General features: G+C 37.6%; 1 protein-coding gene across 2 annotated transcripts in view; it reads left to right on the forward strand.

Moving 5' to 3' along the window:
- Window positions 1–333: 333 nt before the first annotated feature.
- The window catches only part of MTF2 (metal response element binding transcription factor 2), a 70,078-nt gene continuing 47,912 nt past the window's right edge, over window positions 334–22,499 (forward strand). For both annotated transcript variants that reach the window (XM_046645760.1, XM_046645759.1), the window contains exon 1: window positions 334–603. Coding sequence is in view for 1 of the 2 variants with exons in the window: in XM_046645759.1 (XP_046501715.1) it covers window positions 599–603 (5 nt within the window). In the remaining variant the exon portion in view is untranslated. The remainder of the gene's footprint in view (window positions 604–22,499) is intronic.

The following is a 22,499-nucleotide window of genomic DNA, read 5'->3' on the forward strand; positions in this document are numbered from 1 at the left end:
ATCTAAGGTTTTCTCCCCGGAAAGGAAACCGGCGCGGCAAGATGTAGACAGCACTGTCCTACTTCTCAGGAAAAGAATACGCACAGGGAAGGCTGGACACGACCCTTCCCGTCAGGAGAGGGTCTGCAGCGGGACACCGGCGAGCCGCGCCGCAGCGCTCACCATTGTGTTAGCGCCGGCGGCGGAAGAACTGAGCCTCACCGCACAGTTAAAGAGTCCTTCTTTGTTCAGCTTCGGCCGGGGCCGCAGGGCGCGGTGTCCTTCCGCGCTCGCCGGGCAGTCCCCGCCCCCTCGCGGGTCTGGAGAGCTGCCATTCGGCACCGGAGTTGCTCCGCTCTCCCAGAATGCACCGGCAGTCCGCGGGAAACCAAAATGGCGAAGGGCTGTAGCGAAGTGGGCTGTGTTTGAGGCCGGTGTAAGGACGCTCACTCTATCCCCAACCCTTGTCCCCAGGACCTCGGTTTGTGCGTGTGTATGTGTGGGGTGCCTGGTGGGGCGGGTGCCCAGTAAGTGCTCGGACTCGCAGGGGAAGCGCCCACGGGGACATTATTGGTTGTTTTTTCCTGTATGAAGCGGTTGGCACCACTGAAGTGACCGAATGAGGTGAGAGACCTTGGCCTGGGAACCAGGCTCTTCCGGAGGAGGTGGGGGGGGGGGGGGGGGGGGGAGGAGGGGGGGGGGGGGAGAGGGGGGGGGGGGGGGGGGGGGGGGGGGGGGGGGAGGAAGAAAGGAAGCATGTATAAAAGGGAAAGATGGAGGATCGAAGTGGGGGTGGGGGCTCCGGTATGTGTCTGTGGGTGTCTTGCATTTATGTATATATTGAAAAGAATGGATGGAAAGCAGTAGTCAGTTGGGTGTTGGAGAAAATAGGGACTAAAGGAGCGAGCAGAGCGTTGGGGAAGTCGTTTGGAGGAACAAAATGAAGCGTTGAGACGGGGAAGCTGTGTTTGGAGGGGCAGGAAGGAACCTGGGGGCGGGAGACGGTTGGAGGGGCAGGATGAACCTGGTGATGAGGGGGTGGGGAACCGAGGGGAGGAGCCGTTAGGAAATGGGGACTGATGGAGATGTGGGGAGCAGGGTGAAGGGGCTGCCTGGGGCCTTACAGGGCGCAAAGGGAAGTAGCAGCTTGGAACGGAGGGTGGTGGAATTGTATGAAATTGGAGTATGGGGGTAGATTAGAGTAAAAGGGCAGCATGGACTACTAGGATAAGGGGAATACTAAGTGGACCCGGGAGCAAACCCTAAAAGCTTAAAGGGAAGAAGTGGGAGGGCAAGTGTGAGATGGGGGAGAGGTACCTTATATTTGGAGCGCACCACAAATCTGAGGCGATTGTTCTGTTTCATTAGATGTAACTCATATTCCCTCTCAGATGTAGATTTGTATTAGTGTATTCGTTTTTACAACTCACGTAGTTACGGTTTAAGGGATTTTAACTAATTTGCCAAAATATAACGTATTTTCTAGTGGTAGAACTCTTAACTCTGTTTTACAATCTGGTGTCCTTGGTGGCTAGAATTTTTCTTTGGAAGCAACTAGAGGGAACAGATGGATTTATCGGGGTGATTTGACGATCAGTAAGGGTTAGTGAACAATGGGAAAGGGGTATGGAATGTTATTCTATTCTCTGAAACATTTAACTTTGGTTAAAGATAGAACCCGTTTACTAATTCAAATATGGAAACCTAAGTAGGCCTATGTATAACATAAGAAAGCGCCATGTGAGGTCAGTACGCAACTAGAAATATGTAAATAGTGCCTGATTTAATTTGACTCCAGATGCTCCGGTAGTAGTAACTTTCTCCTTCAGATTGATTCCATGTGACCCTCCTGTATACCTTGCCCACAGTCTGTTTTCAATTTCTATGTTTTCATTCTCTTGAGAATTCCTTTTTTTGGCAGTGGATTGCAAAGACAGTGAATTTAAAAGTATTAAATATGGATAAAGTAAGATGTACTTAAATTCTTAAGTGACCTTTCTAAGGTTTGAAAATGCTTTAAATGAAACCGTTTTGATTAACAGCTTTGGGTGCCCAAGTCCTTTTGGCAAGGGAAGAGTTGATTTTAAGTTTCTTAACACAGAGCATTCTATTCTTGATCTTTGGAATGTTATTCACACTTCAAGCATTTGCAGTGATAGTTTTAAGAGACAGTACCAGGTGAAGTTTTTGTTTTTGTTTTTTTAGGTTCTAAATGTGAAAATGTATTTGAATTCACATTTTAAATTTGCTCACCTTCAATTTTTTTAAAGTGCTATAAATATTGTAAAATATTTGAATTAAGAGTGCACCTGTTTCCTGATATTGCATATTCATGTTAAAGGGCATTAACGGAAATCTATGCCTATCAGGATGAAATGCACACACAATTTTAGAGCTAGAAGTATAGAAATCATCTGGTTAAACTGTTTTTTTCCTAGATGAAACAGAATATAGTTAATAATCCGTTTAATTATGCCTGTTGCCTCAAAGCTCCATTCGGAAAGGGGTTTTATTCTATGTATTTTGCTATGGGTCATAAACTCTTTGATATCATGGATTATAAATATACCTTTTCATTAGATCCTTGACTGAAAGGATAATTTGCTTTATTTATATTTCAGCATAAACTTTGCATCTGACTTTAGGAAACTGACAGTATAGTGGTAATCTATTTTAACACATGGGGAAATTTGCCTCTGAGGAGTTGCCATGACCGACATCTGTGGCTTGGTGATTCTGAAAGTTAAGTTTAACTGCTGTTTTAGTTAGTCTAAACTCCCATAAATGATATTTCTTGGTTGATGTTTTTATGGTCGGTTTCCCCTGTTCTTCAGGATTTGTTTATTGCAGTAAAATACAGTGTAACAACCCTAAATTGGAATGTAAAAGGTTCCTGTGGGTGTTTTTTTTATGTATTAGGGTAGTGCTGTCTAATAGAACTTTCTGCACTGATGATGTTGATCTGTATCTCCTCTATCCAGTGATAGCCAATAGCCACGTGTGGCTGTTGAACACAAGAAATGTAACTTGTGAGACTAAGGACTGAATTTATAACTTAATTTAATTCATTAAAACTAAAATTTAAATGGCCATATATAGCTAGTGGCTGCTGTATTGGACAGCACAGTGTTAGGGGTTATTGCATCTATTTATTAGGAATTGTCACATCCATTAACCTTGGAAACCACAGGAACCAAAGGCTGAGGATCTATCTTAGGACTAAGGAGATTGAAATTTTCTTCGTACATTGAAACTAAGAAGATTGAAATTTTCTTTGTACATTTTTAAGATGAAGTATTCTTCATTTTTGCCACACACCCTGTTTTCTGTCATGTCTCTGTTTTCATATAACATTGCAAAAGAATGGTGAAGGTAGCAAGTTCTCTGGTCTTTTTAATATTTAAGTTTCTGTTTCCTTTGTCAAAAAACAAAAATGAATGTTAGGAAAGTTAGTTTACTTTGTTATTTTTAAAGAAATTTACATTGTTATTTTTACACATCAGTTAAGAAACTTTTTATTAAGGAAAATTTTGAACGTATACAAAGTGAACAGAATATTATAATGAACTTTTTTGTGTCCATGCTTGTTTCATCTGTACCTCTATCCACTCGCCAGTCCATTTCATTGTTTTAATTATTTTTTAAAGTAAAATTTAAATATATTGAAATGCACAAATCTTAACTGTACACTTTTTTAAATTATTTTTTTAATTTTTAATTTTTTTAAAGATTTTATTTTTCCTTTTTCTCCCCAAAGCCCCTTGGTACATAGTTGTATGTATATTTTTTTAGTTGTGGGTCCTTCTAGTTGTGGCTTGTGGGATGCCACCTTAACATGGCTTGATGAGCAGTGCCATGTCAGCGCCCAGGATCCAAACTGGCAAAACCCTGGGTTGCCAAAGTGGAGTGCGAGAACTTAACCACTTGGCCATGGGGCGGGCTCCCTGTACACTTTTTAAATAATATCTTTATTGAGATATAATGCACGAATATTTATATGTACATAATTCACATGTACATACCCTTTTAAGGTACAATTCAGTGATTTTTAGGATATTCAGAATTATGCAACCATCCCCATTATCTAATTTCAGAACATTTTCATCACCCCAAAATGAAAATCTGTATCCATTAGCAGTCCCTCTCCATTTTTCCCTCCCCCTTCTGGCAAGCACTAACCTATTTTCTATGTTTATATTTTGCCTTTCCTGGACATTTCATATAAACGGATTCATACAGTTTGTGGCCTTTTGTGTCTAACGTCTTTCACGTAGCATAATGTTTTCAAGGTACATCCGTATCGTGGCATCTATCACTACTTCATTCCTGTTTTATGGCCAAAATATATTTCATTGTACAGATACACTACATTTTGTTGATCCATTCATCAATTGATAGGCATTTGGGTTCCACTTTTTGGCTGTAATAAGTAGTGCTGCTGTGAACATTCATGTACGGGGTTTGTGTGGACATGTATTTCCATATTTTTTTGGGTACATATCTAGGAGTGGAACTGCTGGCTCGGATGATACCTCCCTGTTTAACATTTTGAGGAACTGCGGAACCATTTTCCAAGAACCTGCATCCTTTTACAGTCTCATCAGCAACTATGAGGGTTGCAGTTTCTCCACATCCTTGCCAACAGTTGTCTGTCATTTTGATTATAACCATCCTAGTGGGTGAGCAGTGGTATCTCATTGTGGTTTTGATTTGCATTACCCTAATGGCTAATATTGTTGAGCATTTTTTCCATGTAGTTATTGGTCTTTTGTATACTTTGTTTGGAGAACTGTCTATTCAGATCCTTTGTCCATTTTAAAGATTGGGAGGGGGCCTGGCCCTGTGGCCGAGTGTAAGTTCACGCCCTCGGCTTCAGGGGCCCAGGGTTTCACTGGTTCGAATCCTGGGCACAGACATGGCACTGTTCATCAGGCCATGCTGAGGTGGCATCACACATGCCACAACTAGAAGGACCCACAACTAAAATATATACAACTATGTACTGAGGGGATTTGGAGAGAAAAAAGAAAAATAAAATCTTTAAAAAAAAACAAAAAGATTGGGAGAGTGGGCCCAGTGGTGTAGTGGTTAAGTTCGTGCACTCTTCTTCGGCAGCCCAGAGTTTACCAGTTCGGATCCTGGCTGTGGCCCTACACACTGCTCATGAAGCCATGCTGAGGCGGTGTCCCCATACAAAATAGAGGAACATTGGCACAGATGTTAGCTCAGGGCCAATCTTCCTCACCAAACAAAAAGGAGGGGGTTATTTTTTATTGTTGTGTTGTAAGTGTTCTTTATATATTTTGGATACAAACTTCTTATCAGGTGCATGATTTGCAATTACTTTCTCCTGTTCTGTGGTTTGGTTTTTCACTGGATGGTGTCCTTTGAAGCACAAAAGCTTTTAATTTTGATGCAATCCAATTTATCTTTCTGTGTGGTTTTTTTTTTTTTGGAATGTTGGTCCTGAGCTAACATCTGTTGCTAATCTTCCTCTCTTTTTCTCCCCAAAGCCCCAGTACTTAGTGGTATACTCTAGTTGTAGGTCATTCTAGTTCTTCTATGTCGGATGCCTCCACAGCATGGCTTGATGAGTGGGTGCATAGGTCTGTGCCCAGGATCTGAACTGGCAAACCCTAGGCCACTGAAGCGGAGTGCACAAACTTAACAATTTGGCCACGAGATTGGCCCCTGCTTGTCCTTTTGGTGTCATATCTAAGAAACCGTTGCCTAATCCCAGTACAGTTTTGACAAATGGATATACCTGTGTAACTCATACGCTTGTTATGATATAGAATATTTCTCTCTTCCCAGAAAGCTCACATGTAGCCTTTCGCAGCCATCCCCTTTGCAACTATGGTTCTGATTTCTTTCAGTTTAGATTAATTTTGTCTAGAACTGCATATAAATGGAACTGTACAGTATGTATAGCAGTTAAAAATTTTAAAAATTTTACTTTATAAAGCTAGAACTGCAGTCTTAGTTTGAAAATCCCATTCTGCAAGGGATATTGTTGTAGTATTGGTTTAAGAGTCTTATCGTGACAATCCTGACCAATACTTTGTGTGATAAAAAGTTTTTTTTTTGATGGCTTATGAAGACAGTTCTCATATTTTGAATGGATAAAACTGAGTAAGGACTTAATGAGTATATACTTCCAAATGTTGCCTAAGATGAGGGTTTAAAAATTAGGGGAACAGGGCAATGTGAGGGATCCTTGTGGTGATGGAAACGATGGTATCTTGACTGTATTGACATTAATATTTTGGTTGTGATATTATTATAGTTTTCAAAAATGCTAACATTTGGGGAAACTGGGTAAAAGTTAACACAGAATCTATTATTTCTTGCAGCTGCATGTGAATCTACAATCCTCTCAAACTAAAATGTTGAATTAAAAAATAAACACTAAGTGGGGCCAGCCTGGTGGCGCAGTGCTTAAGTTTGCATGTTCAGCTTTGGCAGCCTGGGGTTCGCCAGTTCAGATCCTCGGTGTGGACCTGTGTGCTGCTTGTCAAGCCATGCTGTGGCAGTCATCCCACATATAAAGTAGAGGAAGATGGGCATGGATGTTAGCTCAGGGCCAGTCTTCCTCAGCAAAAAGAGGAGGATTGGCAGCAGTTAGCTCAGGGCTAATCTTCCTCAGCAGAAAAGAGAAGGATTGCCAGCAGATATTAGCTCAGGGATAATCTTCCTCAAAAAAAACCCCCCCAAATAAAAAACACTAAGGGAACAAAGTGGACCAAAGCAGGCATAGCAAGAACAGGTTGAATTTGTGTGATTTCGGTCAGCCAGGTGCTAAAAACAAACTAAGGATGAACTTTTGTTTTTCTCTGCCCTTACCAGTGAAGTTTATACGTATTATAGTAAAAAACTGCAACTTTTTTGGTTGTGATGGAGAGCAGAGTGGGAAGATACAGTTGTCTAGTGGAAACTCCTGACTATGTACTCAGAAGATTTGAGTCTGATTAATCTGCTAGCTCTGCAACAATTTTAGTTTCTTTACCTATAAAATGGAGATGTTACCTGCATGTGTTATTCACTGGATTGCTGGAAGGGTCAAGAAGGAAAATACAGGAAAAACTTTATAAACTCTAGGTGCAATATAGTTGTATAGTATTAATTTACAAAATGTTTTTCCAAAAGAGCTGTTATATAGAACAAGAGAGCCATGTATACCTATGATGAAGCCTATGCTCTCAAAACACCCTGAACATCCTTCCTTCCAAGATAATGAGTATGTCTAATACTGCATGAATAATTTATTTTGCCCTCTTCATAATTATGAATTTTTTTTTAAGATTTTATTTTTTTCCTTTTTCTCCCCAAAGCCCCCCACTACATAGTTGTATATTCTTCGTTGTGGGTCCTTCTAGTTGTGGCATGTGGGATGCTGCCTCAGTGTGGTTTGATGAGCAGTGCCATGTCCGCGCCCAGGATTCGAACCAACGAAACACTGGGCCGCCTGCAGCAGAGCGCGCTAACTTAACCACTCTGCCACCGGGCCAGCCCCCCATAATTATGATTTTAAACATGTTAACTGAACTGCTATTACCCTGTTGAGTATAATATATTTAGAAGTGTTACTGAACCAAATGTGTTTTAAAAACCATGTTTAGTTAAAGTCTGAAAAATTACTGGCCCTTGGTATTTTGGGATGTTTTATAAATTGCTGACCAGCCCTGATGGTTCTAGTTGATGTTAGATAAATACCAGAATCACCAGTAGAGCTAAAAAACCAAAAACCCAAACCCAAACAAGACCAATTTTTTAGAACTCATAACCTAGAGATTCCAAACCCTTGGTTTGGTGTGGCCTTTTGTATATTTTTGTGTTTTAAAAATTTTTCCCACTTGATTTTTGCACCCAGCTTGTTAAGCAGTACTAGATTTTGTTCTAGGGTCAAGATTAGCAATTTACCAGTTATTTAAAATAGTAAGAGCTGTATGAAGGAAAGACTAATAATAGGCATGTTTTTCATACTTGATAAAGGAAAATATTTTAGTACTGTTTCCGTCACACTCATACTTAAAATGTTTTAAATCGGGGGTTAATAAAGTAGTTAATGGAACTTTATAGTCTGGGAACCTTGTGGACTGTTAGATGTTTTATAAAACTGAGTTTATAAGTGTTGTAAGATAGAGAATTCTCCTTTCAGGGAAATGTTTAAGCTGAGGCTAGCTGATCATCTTATTTAGGAATGTTATAAGAAGAGATTTTTTTTCATTAGCTGGGAAGTAAATGGCCATGTAGGTGCTTTCTAAAACTAAAATAGGAGTCTAGATTGTAATGAAAACAGTGGCACTATTTTTCCTTTAGGTTAATGATGAGATTCATCAGGAAGGATAGAATCCTTCCCAAAGTCGGGTTTCTCCTGAGTGTATTTTTTCTGTTTTCCTCTCGGTCTCACAGTCTTTTTCACTTTCGACAGTTGTCTGAATCCATCTTTTAGATTTTTCTTTCTCAGAAACAGGCTGAGAATATGATGTTATCACCTGAACTTTTTTTTTTTTTGCTGAGGAAGATTTTCTCTGAGCTAATGTCTGTGCCAGTCTTCCTCTACTTTGTACGTGGGTCGCCACCTCGGTATGGCTAATGAGTGTTGTAGGTCTGTGCTGGGGATCCAAACCTGCGATCCTGGGCCACTGAAGAGGAGTGCACCAAACTTAACCACTAGGCCGTGGGGCTGGCCCGTTCAATTTTTTGTTTTATTGCTGCTCATTAGAGAGGAACAAACAAAAGTGATTATTTACAAAGATTTAAAAAAAATTAGAACATTCTTATAGTATTCCCTGGTGCAGTGATTCTCAAACTTTTTGGTCTCATGACCCCTTTACGTTCTTAATTATTGAGGACCCCAAGAACTTTTATGTGGGTTATCTCTATCAATATTTACTGTTTTAGAAATTGAAACTGAGAAAATTTAAAAACAAGAATATGTATATGCACATACCCTTAGTCTTAAGAGTGAAATCATCATGTATTATTTAGCTTCTGGAAAATTCCTCTCTACACTGTGGGTGAATGAGAATGAAAAAGGCAGGTGATGTCTTAATATTATTTTGAGACTAGCTATTGCCTTGTAGACCCCCAGGTACCATACCTTGAGACCTGCTAGTCTAGTCCACTGTTTCTTTAGGGAGTTAGGGTTGTTTTGTGCATTGCAGGGTGTTTAGCAGATCTTTTTTGTCTCTTCATAGAAAAAATTTGAGGCTCTCAGATGTCAACTGCTTCCTCTTCCTATCTTCACATCTACCAGCTTAACTATAAATGCATCCATCCTCACATGAGAAGAAATGTGCCTTCTCTGATTCAGGGCTAGTCTTTCCTTTATACTTAAGATTCTATTTCTCTGACTTGTGTTTTCAGTTACCTTTTGATACCTTCCTTTCATATTAGGAACATGGTCAAGACTTTTCATATTTAAAAACATAGAAAAACCTATTTACCTTAGACCTTGTATCCTCATCTATATGTATGTAGCCTTTTTTCCTTTGCATAGCCAAGCCCTTTGAAAAAATAGTTTCAGCTTCTTCAGCTTCCACTCAAAGTTTTATTTTTATATACGTGTACTTATTGTAGAAAATTTAAATATTAAACAACTTTAAAAAGTAATCTGTATGACCTAGACAGCTACTAAAAATGTTTTTGTCTAGTCTCATTGTCTTATTTCTAAGCATATTTTTCGTTTATGTTAAATACTTCAAAATTTCCTGTAGTGGAATAATGCATGTATTTGACTAGAAATATCAGAATACAGAAGGAGGAGTGTTTAAAATGAAAAGCTGTAGACTTCAGGCCTCCTGAGTCCTGCTTTGAGAGGGAATCACTTTAATTTTTATGTGTTATATTCTTCTGATCATTACCTCCATAGTGGTAAATAATACTTCTGCCCTACTATTTGATGCATTTACTTTAGACATCGTGCCGTATCAAGGCTTTCCTGCTGTGATAAAGATTCAGGTCACTTATGCCCTATGTTTCTTTTGCCCTTTCCAATTTTTGGGTTTTCTATTGATTAGTTCTGTAACTTTAAACTTAAACCTTTCTTCTTATTCCATCAACTCTAGACTTTATTTCTCCACTTTGTAAGGTATTATTAAAGTCTCTACCTTTACCTTCGTTTCTCTTCCTCCTTCCACCTCTCAGTTTTTGTTGTCTTTACTTTGCTTTTATATTTTTAACTTGATAACATTTCATATTCTGTTCTTAACCATAATTATCTGTGCTTTGTTTATAGGTTGCTTCTAAAGTTGAAAGTTAATAAACAGCTTTTATATTATTTTAACCAAGTAATGTTATTCTCTGCAGAGCTATATAGTACCATGATTACAGTTTCTTCCTTGTAACATTTTTTCCCTTAAAATTTCTGACACTTTTTAATGTTTTCTCTGCCTTCGTTTTATCTGTAAATTTTTCTAGTGTCTTATACTGTCTAGTTTGTTAAATCCTCCTTTTCCCTTAAACATTTCTCTGGGAGCTCTCTTTCCTTTTGCTCCAGTCCAGACTGATTGCTCTCTAGGTCTTTTTCATGGCTTTCATTCTGGGATTTCTCTATGTTGTTCTCTTGGGTTGGATGCAGTATTTCCTGCATCTCATGTTTTTTCTTTCTTGGGGGATATTTCCTCATTTTGCTGGAGCCAAATCCTAAAATTTTGGCTTAAGATCTTAAAATTTATTTTATATGCCTCCATTTAAAAAAATTTAGTTTGGTTGGTGTAGGCTTCTAGTTTGAATATTACTTTTCTTAACAATTTTGAGGCATTGTCTCATTGTCTTCTGGAATCTAGTGTTGCTCTTAAGAAGTCTAATTCTAAGTCTGTTTCTTATTCTTTTGTGGGTAACTTGATTTTTCTCTTTGGAAGCTTATGGGGTCTTCTATTTTCAGTGTTATGCATTTCAGGTGAATTTAGGGTTTTTAAAAATCAGCACTTTGGGGGCTGGCCCCCTTGGCTGAGTGGTTAAGTTAGTGCGCTCCGCTGCAGGCGGCCCAGTGTTTCGTTGGTTCGAATCCTTGGCGCGGACATGGCACTGCTCATCAAACCATGCTGAGGCAGCATCCCACATGCCACAACTAGAAGGACCCACAACGAAGAATATACAACTATGTAGCGGGGGGCTTTGGGGAGAAAAAGGAAAAAAATAAAATCTTTAAAAAAAAAAATCAGTACTTTGAAAGTCCTATTGTTTTGACAATTCCTATCTCCTTTCAGCCCTGGGAAATTTTCTTTTGTTATTATGTAAAAAATAATTTTCCCTCTCACCTGTTAGAATGGCTATTATCAAAAAAAAAAAAAGTGTTGATGAGGATGTGGTGAAAAGGGAACCCTTGTGCACTGTTGGCGGGCATGTAAGTTGGTACAACCACTATGGCAAACAGTATGGAGATTCCTCAAAAAATTAAAAAGGAACTACCATATGATCCAGCCATTCCTTCTGGGTATTTATGAAAACACTAACTTGAAAACATATATGCACCCCCATGTTCATTGCAGCATTATTTACAATAGCGAAGATATGGAAACTTAAGTGTCCATCAGTGGATGAATGGATAAATAAGATGTGCATATGTATACAATGGAATATTATTCAGTTATAAAAAAGAATGAAATCTTGCCATATGCAGCAACATGGATGGGCCTTGAAGGCAGCATGCTAAGTGAAATAAGTCCGACAGAGAAAGACAAATACTGTCTTATCTCACTTATGTATAGAATCTAAAACAACAACAACAAAAAACCAAGCTCATAGATACAGAAAACACATTGGTGGTTGCCAGAGGTGGGGGTGGGCAAAATGGGTAAAGGGGGTCAAAAGGTACAAACTTCTAGTTATAAAATAAATAAGTCACAGGGATGTAATGTACAGCATGGTGGCTATAGTTAATAATACTGTATTGCGTATTTGAAAGTTGCTAAGGGTGTACATCTTAAAAGTTCTCATCATAAGAAAAAAATTTGTAACTATGGTGATGGATGTTAACAAGATTTATTTTGCTCATATTGCAGTATATCAAAATATTGAATCATTGTATTGTACACCTAAAACCAATAATATAATGTTATACATCAATTATATCCCAAAAAATAATATTAACTAGCAAAAATAAATAAAAAGATGCTATAGAAATGTATTTCTAGATGTGGAACGATGTTCCTAATATATTGTTAAATAAAAAAAGCATGTTACAGAGCAGTATGCAAAGTAGACCTAAGTTTTGTAAATGAAAATATGCAGATGGATCAAAAAATAATAATTTTCTCCTCTGCATTATCTCTTTGTTGAAGTCTTCTTTTATATTTTCCATCTTGATCATTCATGCCCCCCAACCCCTGTAATCTGGGGACATTTTCGTTGACTTACCTTTCCAGTTCAATTAAGATTTTTTTTCCTGTTTTTAATTTCCAGGAGCTCATTCTTGGACTCTGTTCCTTTTTCACATCATCATGTTTTTAATTTATGGATGCAATAGATCCTTGAATTTCTTTATATATATTAATTGTACTTTAGTTTTTAAAATTCTGTTCTGTTCGCTGTGTTACTTCCTTTGGAGTCTGTTTTCTTGGGCTTTGTCTTTTATATTGTAGTTTTTCAATTTTTGTTAGATCAGAAGTCAGCACATGCTTGGGTGCATGGATTAATTTAGGATGAAGTGTGGGGAGCTAGCTGCCTTTTGTTTCCTATGATGCCAAAATGTGAAAGGTTTTACTTTGGGGCACCAGTACTCATTCACCCTTAGTTGTTTTCACACACTTGCCTTGTGAGTTGAGCTGTCATTTTTCTTCCTTCCTTCTCCCTCAGGGCCAGCTGCTGGTCATACTAATGATCGTTTAGATGTGCAGGAAGCAGCCAGTTCTTGAGATGCTGCTCAAGAATGGTGGTATCTCAGGAACATGGGGAGATACATTTAAAAATAGCCCCCACCTCAAAAAAAGGGAGAAGGGTAGGAAATGAAAGAGACCTAATGCTGTAGTGAGTTGCTGTTGTTAATGAGGATTTTCAGGAGCATGGGCCAAGGTGGAAAAAAAGATTGAGACATACTTGTTTATAAGTTCCAAACATGACAGATAAAACCCTTTATGGTCTGTTTCTTGATAACTTCATCTCACAAGATAAGGAGGAATAGTGAATTAATTGTGATTGAAATATTGGGGAGTAGGAATGAGGATTGTATGAGGTAGACTAACTTGTGAAAGCATCTTATATTTTGAAGGGTTTTAGACTTTATTTTGACTAATGTTTTTCCTAAACGTAAGAATTTTGTTGCCAGCACTCTTTCTTTCTTTTTTTTTTTTCCGAGGAAGATTAGCCCTTAGCTAACTACTGCCAATCCTCCTCTTTTTGCTCAGGAAGACTGGCCTGAGCTAACATCCATGCCTATCTTCCTCTACTTTATATGTGGGACGCCTACCACAGCATGGCTTTTACCAAGCGGTGCCATGTCTGCACCCAGGATCCGAACCGGCGAACCACAGGCTGCCAAGAAGTGGAACGTGCGAACTTAAACCGCTGCGCCACTGGGCCGGCCCCTATTTCTTGCCTAAGTATATCTGAGTATCATCTCTATTGTTATTTACTTACTGTTTTTCTCTATCTTAACTTCAACTCATTTAGCTTTATTCTAAGCAATAACTGTGAGTTTAGGATTAAATATATTTTTAATACACATTAAAATAATTACATAAAATGAAAAATGTCTTTTCCTGCTCAGGTACTGGATACAGCTCTCTAGGAAACACTATATTTCATCAAATATAAGATGCCATCAGTTGCAAAATGTACCATTATTTGATGTATCACTAAGAAAGAAAAAGCCCTGTTAATTAAGCTGGGACACGATACTTGACATATAGAATTTTTATTTTATGCTGATTGAAAGACAGCTTTTATCTGTCATTCTTGTATAAACATAAAAAGGAAAGTATAAACGTAAGTACATTGGGTTAAGGTACTCCCAAGACTTCTTCCTGGTAAAAGTCTGCTTCTTTTGAATCACTTAAAAAAAAACAGCTTTCTTGAGAATTTCATATGCCATTATAACTCACCCTTTTAAAGTATACAAAGGTTTTTTTTTCTAATTCATAGAGTGTGTAATCATCACCAGTGTCTAATTTTAGAATATTTTATTACCCCAAAAAGAAACCCCATACCAATTAACATTGGCTCCTCATTCCCTCTCTGCTTTCCCTCTAGCCCTTGACAACCACTAATCTACTTTCTGTGTTTCTATTTTGTCTATCTTGAACATTTCGTTTAAATGAGATCATACAATTTGTGGCCTTTTGTGTCTAACATCTTTCACGTAGCATAATGTTTTCAAGGTACATCCGTATCGTGGCATCTATCACTACTTCATTCCTTTTTTATGGCCAAAATATATTTCATTGTACAGATATACTACATTTTGTTGATCCATTCATCAATTGATAGGCATTTGGGTTCCACTTTTTGGCTGTAATAAGTAGTGCTGCTGTGAACATTCGTGTACAGGGTTTGTGTGGACATGTATTTCCATATTTTTTTGAGTACATATCTAGGAGTGGAACTGCTGGCTCGGATGATACCTCCCTGTTTAACATTTTGAGGAACTGCGGAACCATTTTCCAAGAACCTGCATCCTTTTACAGTCTCATCAGCAACTATGAGGGTTGCAGTTTCTCCACATCCTTGCCAACAGTTGTCTGTCATTTTGATTATAACCATCCTAGTGGGTGAGCAGTGGTATCTCATTGTGGTTTTGATTTGCATTACCCTAATGGCTAATATTGTTGAGCATTTTTTCCATGTAGTTATTGGTCTTTTGTATACTTTGTTTGGAGAACTGTCTATTCAGATCCTTTGCCCATTTTAAAAATTGGATAATTTCTCTTTTTATTGTTAAGTTGTAAGTGTTCTTTATATATTTTGGATACAAGTCTTTTATCAGGTGTATGATTTGCAATTATTTTCTCCCGTTCTGTGGGTTGTCTTTTCATTTGATGATGTCCTTTGAAGCACGAAAGTTTTTAATTTTGATGCAGTCCAATTTATCTTTCTTTTGTTTGTGCTTTTGATGTCATATCTAAGAAAACATTGCCTAACACAGGGTCACAAAGATTTACTCCTATGCCTTTTTGTAGGAATTATATAGTTTTAGCTCTTACATTTAGTCTGTAATTTCATTTTGAGTTAATTTTTGTATGTAGTGTGAGGTAGGTGTCCAGCTTCATTCTCTTGTGTGTGAATACAGTTTGCCAGAACCTTTTGTTAAAAAGACTCTTCTTGGGGCCAGCTCCGTGGCCGAGTGGTTAAGTTCGCGTGCTCCGCTGCGGCGCCCCAGGGTTCGGATCCTGGGCGCGGACATGGCACCGCTCGTTAGGTCATGTTGAGGCGGCGTCCCACATCCCACAACTAGAAGGACCTGTAACTAAGATATACAACTGTGTACAGAGGGGGTTTGGGGAGATAAAGCAGGAAAAAAAAAAAAGATTGGCAACAGTCATTAGTTCAGGTGCCAATCTTAAAAAAAAAAAAAAAAAAAGACTCCTCTTTCCCATTCAGTTGTTTTGACAATCTTTTCAAAGATCAATTGGCCATAAGTTTAAGGGTTTGTTTCTGGATTCTCGGTTTTATTCCATTTATTTATATGTCCTTATGTCTGCATCATAATGTCTTGATTACTGTTGATTTGTATTACGTTTTGAAATCAAGACTATTGAGTCCTTCTGTTTTGTTCTTCTTTTTCAAAGTTATTTGGGTATTCTGGATCCTGTATGAATTTTAGGATCAGTCTGTTAATTTCTGCAAAAAAGGCAGTTAGGATTTTGATAGATATTGCGTTAAATCTGTAGATTGATTTGGGAAATATTGCTATGTTAACAATGTTAATATCCATGAACGTGGCATGTCTTTCTAATCATATAGGTCTTATTTAGTTTTTTTCTCTGTTATGTAGTTTTCATTATACAAGCCTTATACTTTTTGTTAAATTTACTCTTAAGGGTTTTGTTCTTTTAGCTGCTATTGCAAATAGAATTTTTTCCCGTAATTTCATTTTCGGATTTTCATTGCTATTATATAGAAACACGATTGATTTTTGTATATTAATCTTGTACTCTGCAACCTTGCAGAACTAGTTTATTGGTTCTAATAGTTTTTCGGTGTGTATGGATTCTCAATCACTTTTTGAGTTTTATAGCACAGTTTTTCCTCACGGTATCAATTTTTATGCCATTATGAGTATTGATGACAGTATTTTTTAAACTAATCTATATAAGAATTAAAATAATTACATAAAAATTGATGCTGGGCTCTATTGCAGGTTTATAGTTAAATAGAGCTGTTCTACTGTTGAGTCTTATTTGGGAAACCAGCTGAACATGTCTAATTTACTATGTACTCCATTTTCTCCTGCAATCATTTGGTTTCTGGAGGGATAAAAGATGCTTCAGTATTTTCTCTAATATTTTCTCCCCAGTGGCTGCTGACACCCATTCTTTATGTTTTGATATGGGTGCTCTTAGTGTATGTATATGCACTGGCAATGAGGAGTACTGTGCTACTACGGCCTGGCCAGTTAGTGAGTGTAAGGTACCATCAGTTATGACATATCTGCATTTCTTTTTTTTAAAAAATTTTTTTAAAAGATTTTATTTTTCCTTTTTCTCCTGAAGCCCCCCAGTACATAGTTATGTATTTTTAGTTGTGGGTCCTTCTAGTTGTGGCACATGGGACGCCACCTCAGCATGGCTCGATGAGCAGTGCCATGTCCTTGCCCAGGATTTGAACTGGCAAAACCCTGGGCTGCCGAAGCAGAGCGAGTGAACTTAACCACTTGGCCACAGGGCCGGCCCCCATATCTGCATTTCATAGAGTTAAATGTGAAAATTATGTGTCCCTTAGTTAATGACTTTTCTAGGCACTAGGATGCACTGGAGCTCTTTAAGCAAAGGAGTGAGTGATTAAAACAGGTTTTTCTTACTGCACATTGAAAGTGCACTAAATAAGCAGTGGGGTTGGTGGCAGGGAGACCAGTTAGGAGTCCGTGATAATAGTGCAGGCAAGAGCTAATAACGACCTGAAATAAGGAAGTGGTTGTAGGAGATATTTGAGAGGTGATCTTTAAGGAAGAATCAGCAGAATTTGGAGGGTTAGGGAAGAGGAAGGATCAGGGATAACAAATTTCTGGATTGAGAGATGGTCAAATAGTAATGGCATAACTGAGATATGGAAGACTGGAGAAAGAGGAGGAATTTGAAAGGAATGTCAGTTTTGTTAAAGGTGCTGGGGGAATCCAGGTTGAGATGTCTAATGGGCAATTGGCAATAAGAGTCTGAAGCTTGCAAGGTAGGTTGGGGCAGGAGATAAGAGATTTAGAAATTGTCAACAGATAAAAATTAGGTGAAGCATTAGGAGAGTATGACTACTTAGGACAAGCAGAACATAGAGAACAGGAAGAGGGAAACCTAGGCAACTCTAACAATTAAAGGGTTGGCAGAGGAAAAAGAATCAGTACAAGAAACGTCAGAGGGGTGGGAGAACAGTGACAGGTATCTCAGAAACCAAAGGAAGTGAATTTCAAGAAATAGCTCACGAGCATCAATTATTATACAAAGATTGGGTTCAGTGAGAACTGAAATTAGAGCATTGTCTGGTGTATTTGGGTATTTGGTCATTTGGAGGTCTTTGATGCAGTTGTTAACAGTAATGAGCACAGTAAACCTGCAGTGAATTAAGTGGAATGTGCATTTTTAAGTTCAGTGGTGAAAAGAATGAGAAAAATGAAGAAATAATTTGTAAAGACTTTTTTGGTTGTTTTTAATTTAATTTTGGTTATGGCAGATTTGCACCAAGGAGAGTTGGAGATTTAAAATAAAGGAAAGGAAATAACTGATAAAGTGAGGCTCTTGATGTGAGATTTCTCTCTGATACTGGAGAGAAGAGGCATGTCCTCCTTAGAGAAGCCAATTACGTACATGCTTTTGTGGGTAGGTTTAGGGAAAAAGGGGTGGGAGAAAGTTGAGGAATTTCATATGTTAATAGCTTCTGTTTTCTCTGAAATATGACCCTACCTTGTGAGTGAAGGAGTTGAGTGCCCGAAAGACCTTCCACCAAGTTCCTCCCTCTGAAGGTGTGTACATAGCAGAGATGGTTATAAGTTTTTTGAAAAAAGTTCTTTGTGCATCAATTACTGTGCATATATGTCTAGTTGTAGCACCTAAGCTTTTTGAAAAATATGTAATTATTGTTTTCTCCTGCTTTCAAGTTCCTTGAGGCCAAGAGACCAGGTCTTAATCATCTTGGACTTTCAGCTCTTTGAGGATTGTCTGGCACAGAAACCACTTTACAATTCCTAAGAGAGTGGTTTTTTTTTTTTTTTAGAATTACAGTGTTATAATATTAAGATGCTTTAAACATATAGAAACAAAATAAAATAATTTTCATTAAGAAGAGAGAGCATCATTTCCTCCTGTCCTCAATGTTAGTTTAAGGTTCCTTTTTGGGTACTTCAACACCTTATTGACAGGAGTTTTTGATATCAGTTCATGGATTCTCCGTTAGATACATAGAAGAATAGTTTATGCAACTCTGGTTAAGAGCAGCTACCTAGTACCAAAAATACATTTATACTAAATTTCAAAACATTCTCATCCAAGTATAGTTTTGGATCCTAATGATGTTACCTCTTAATCATGAGTTAATATCAACAAATACCATTGGTTGCCTGTCTTGAAGCCAGTACTGTATTTTGGTACTGTATGCTGTGAAGAATTCATTTTCTTATTTGTTCAACAAATATTATTGAGGACCTTCTATGTGGGATATATTCTTAGATGCTAGAGATACATGGAATATGCAGTATTTTTGAGAAGGGAGAAACACACAAACACACATGAAACAAGTAAAAGCACAGCATCAGTCAGCTATGTAATTTTTTCGCTAAAACTGTCTAACTTGACTTGAATCATGAGGAAACAATAAGGCAAATCCAGAATGTGTAGTATGCTACCAAGACAGCTGACTTCAAAACATATTGACTGTTTAAAAAAAACCCCCCAAACCCCCAAGGTTACAGTTGAGATTAAAGGAGACGAAAGAGACATGACAAATGCAATGTGCGAACTTTGACTGTATCCTAGATTTTGAAAAGGGCTTTAAAGAACATTTTTGTGTCAAACGGGAGAATTCGAACTGTAGATTAGGCGATAATGTTAAATTTGCTGGGTATGATAATGACCTTGTGGTTATATAGGAGAAAGTTTATTGTTTTAAGGCGATACGTGCTGATATTTATGGGTGAAGTGTCATGGTGGCTGCAACTTCCAAATGGGTCAGCAAAAAAAGTATGTGTGAGAGAGATAAATGTGAAATATTAATTGGTGAATCTAGGTGAAGAGTATACTGATGATTATTATATTCTTTTGATTATACTTGGCAATTTTCAAAATAAAAAATTTGGAAAAAATCTAATTATAGGTTTTTGTATAGCTTTAAAGAACAAGAGTTCTCTGATAGAGAATATTGTAGAGTACAACTACTTTGATAGAATTACTTAGAAGAATCAGCTATGAACGAGTGGGGAGAGCAGTTTTGGTAGTAGGTACAGTATGTATGAATGTCTTGGGTGGGAAAGATCTTGGTTTTTGAAAAATAGAAAGGAGGCCTGTATGGCTAGATCTTGAGAGGCATACTCCTATGGGAGGAGAAAACTAACGTGATACTTTATATATAGCATTTTCAACCTAGTAAATACCCTAATGTCCCAGTTTTGTTGTTTTTTGAACTATTTATAGAGTCCCTTTGTATTTATTTGTATGAGACTTTTAAATGCAGAGCTTTGAAAAAGTAAACTAGAGACACTTGTACTTAAGCTTTTATCGAGTCAAATTCAGGGGCAGCCAGCTATTCCTATCCCAGGAAATTTAACAACCAAGTTGAACCATCTCTAGAAATGCATTTCATCATTAGTAGACTTAAATTAGGCCTATAAAAGCCTGAGAGGATGGCGCAAATGAAAGGCTAGCCAGGGTTCTGCTCTAGTGTACACAGGGTCGCTAGAAGTTGGAACTGACTCCAGGGCACTAACAACAAATAAAAGCCTTGTGGCTAAATATACTATGAACAAGAGGCTTGGTATTGGCGACAAATGACCTGAGTTCACCACTTGTTAAGTCTGAAAATATTCTAGGCCTTCCCACTGTATTTTGTGACTTTGGTTCCTAATTGGGATCCAAAATGACAAATATGTAGAATAACTTAGTCTGTCTCAGAGACAATGTGACCTACTAGAGTTTACCATTTTAAGAGTCAGGAGTTTTGGGATGTAGTCCAGCCTTACCTGACTTTGTTTAGAACTTCAAGGAAGTGATTTTACTTTTGAGTTACAGATTTCTTATTTGTTAAAGGGAGTAGTAGTCTCCCTGTTCTATTTTATGGCATTGTTAGTGGGAAAATGAGAAGTGAACGCTCTTGAGAAAGTTAAACACTATAGTAAGGTGAAGGTATTTTCAAGCCCTTTTAATCTATCTGGTCTGCTACCCAAGATCCAGGACATGCTTTTCTTTTAGGAATTAGAACTTCTTAACTCTAGGGCAGAGTTAGTGGCTTGCAGCAAGGATACCTCAGTTCTGGTATTTCTTCCTCCCTGGTCTTGGGACTAAATTCTGCAGGAGTATGATAAGAATTCTGAGCTTTCCATTCAGTTCAGTTTTTGCGCAAATTGTTAGTGGAGTTTCATTTATGTATTATAATCAACCTTACCAGTTCTGAACTTGAACATGAATGTGTATACTTAACTTGAAGTTATCCATGATTTTTATGTATAACATTATTGATTAAGCATTATTAGTTTTAGTATTTTAAATCTGTAGTTACCTACTGTCTATTGCATATGCAAGATAACTTATCACCTGACAACTAATATATCATCAGAGATCTGCAAACTAATATTATTAGCTAGTATTAAAATGTCATTGTGGAGACAGTATGTTTTCCATTTGCACAAATAATTTAGGATGACTGTGGATGTCGTGATGAAACAGCTTAACCAATCATCATTTTTTTAATCTCATATACTCTTGAAATTTCATACTGTATCTAAATATTTGGTATTTCTTTGCCATTCTGAAAACACTTGATATGTTACATTTAAGTGTCATTTACAATTTTTAAAAAAGTTATCTTTTTTAATAGTTTATAAAAATCTTTTTGTGATCACAAAACTGTATACTTGTTGCAGAAGCCTAAACAGACAGAAATGTTCTATGAAACTATTTTATCCTAAATTTTTAGTTATTTAAACATATTTTCTATAATTTTATGAAGAGAGCCAAAGCCACACTTACTGAAACTGTAAATGCCTCTGTCATTGCCTAATCTCTTAGGTGACTAATCTATTTTTAATTCTAGAGGGCTCAGGCCGAACCTGAGGTCGGGGTGGAGAATTTGCCTCTGCTTTTACTTTCAGTCTTCACGTGAGGTGAAATTAAGTACAATTTTAGAAGAGTTTTTGGCTTTTTAATTCTGCATTTAAGTACATGAACAAATTTGGAGTTGTGTATAGTAGAATATGTGCATTCATAGGATAGTGATGCTTGATAGATGGAGGACTTATTTATTATTATAATGTATTGTTAAATATAAGCTTTCATTAATTCTTTGAGTAGATCATTATTAAGCACCTACTTTGTGCCAGACACTATGAAAAGTTTGAAATGCAAGTTCTGTTTGTTTACATGGAGTTAGTCAGGTCATAAATTTCTGGAAAATTATTTTGTTCTGCTTTTTTTTTTTGCTGAGAAAGATTTATCCTGAGCTAACGTCTGCTGCCAGTCTTCCTCTTTTTGTATGTGAACTGCTGCCGCAGTATGGCCACTGACGGATGAGTGGTGTAGGTCTCTGCCTAGGAACCGAACCCCAGGCTGCCGAAGCAGAGTGTGCCAAACTTAACCACTAGGCCACAGGTGCTGGCCCTTGATTCTGTTTTTATTATATCTTTTACACAGAAGATTTAGACTCAGTCATCAGTGTATGAGAGTAAGAGAGTAGGTTTGTTAGAATGTGAATATTTATGGTCAAATTATTTTTCCTCTAGTTTGAACAACTTCTCCATTCTGTAACCAGTAGCTTGTATTAATGCTTAAGTTTTTCCCAACCCAAACCTCCTTTGACCTCCTTGAGGAGCTCAGCTTTTAGAAAGAGTAAGCTAAACTCATCTGTTAGTCTTTACTTCTAAACTCTGTGTGGTCTGGTATTTGAACTTAGTGGTCATAGGTGACTTTAGAATTGTTACCTTCAGTAAACAGTTTTTTATTACTCATTTTACCTAACCTGTTAGGTACATGCTTTCTCCTTTTTCTTAGTTCTCTCTCCTTGTTTTTTATGATAGTATTCTTTCTGGATTATCTATTTCTCTGGTGACTTCTTTCCTCAGAGGATTCTTTTGCCCATCATTCAAATAATAGTTCTCCAAAGATTCCCAGATTTGACTTTCATGAACCACTACCTTTTTTTAGTGGGATGCGGATACTGTACTGACATAG

Source organism: Equus quagga, chromosome 18, assembly GCF_021613505.1.
Source record: "Equus quagga isolate Etosha38 chromosome 18, UCLA_HA_Equagga_1.0, whole genome shotgun sequence".
In the NCBI taxonomy this organism is placed as follows: Eukaryota; Metazoa; Chordata; class Mammalia; order Perissodactyla; family Equidae; genus Equus; species Equus quagga.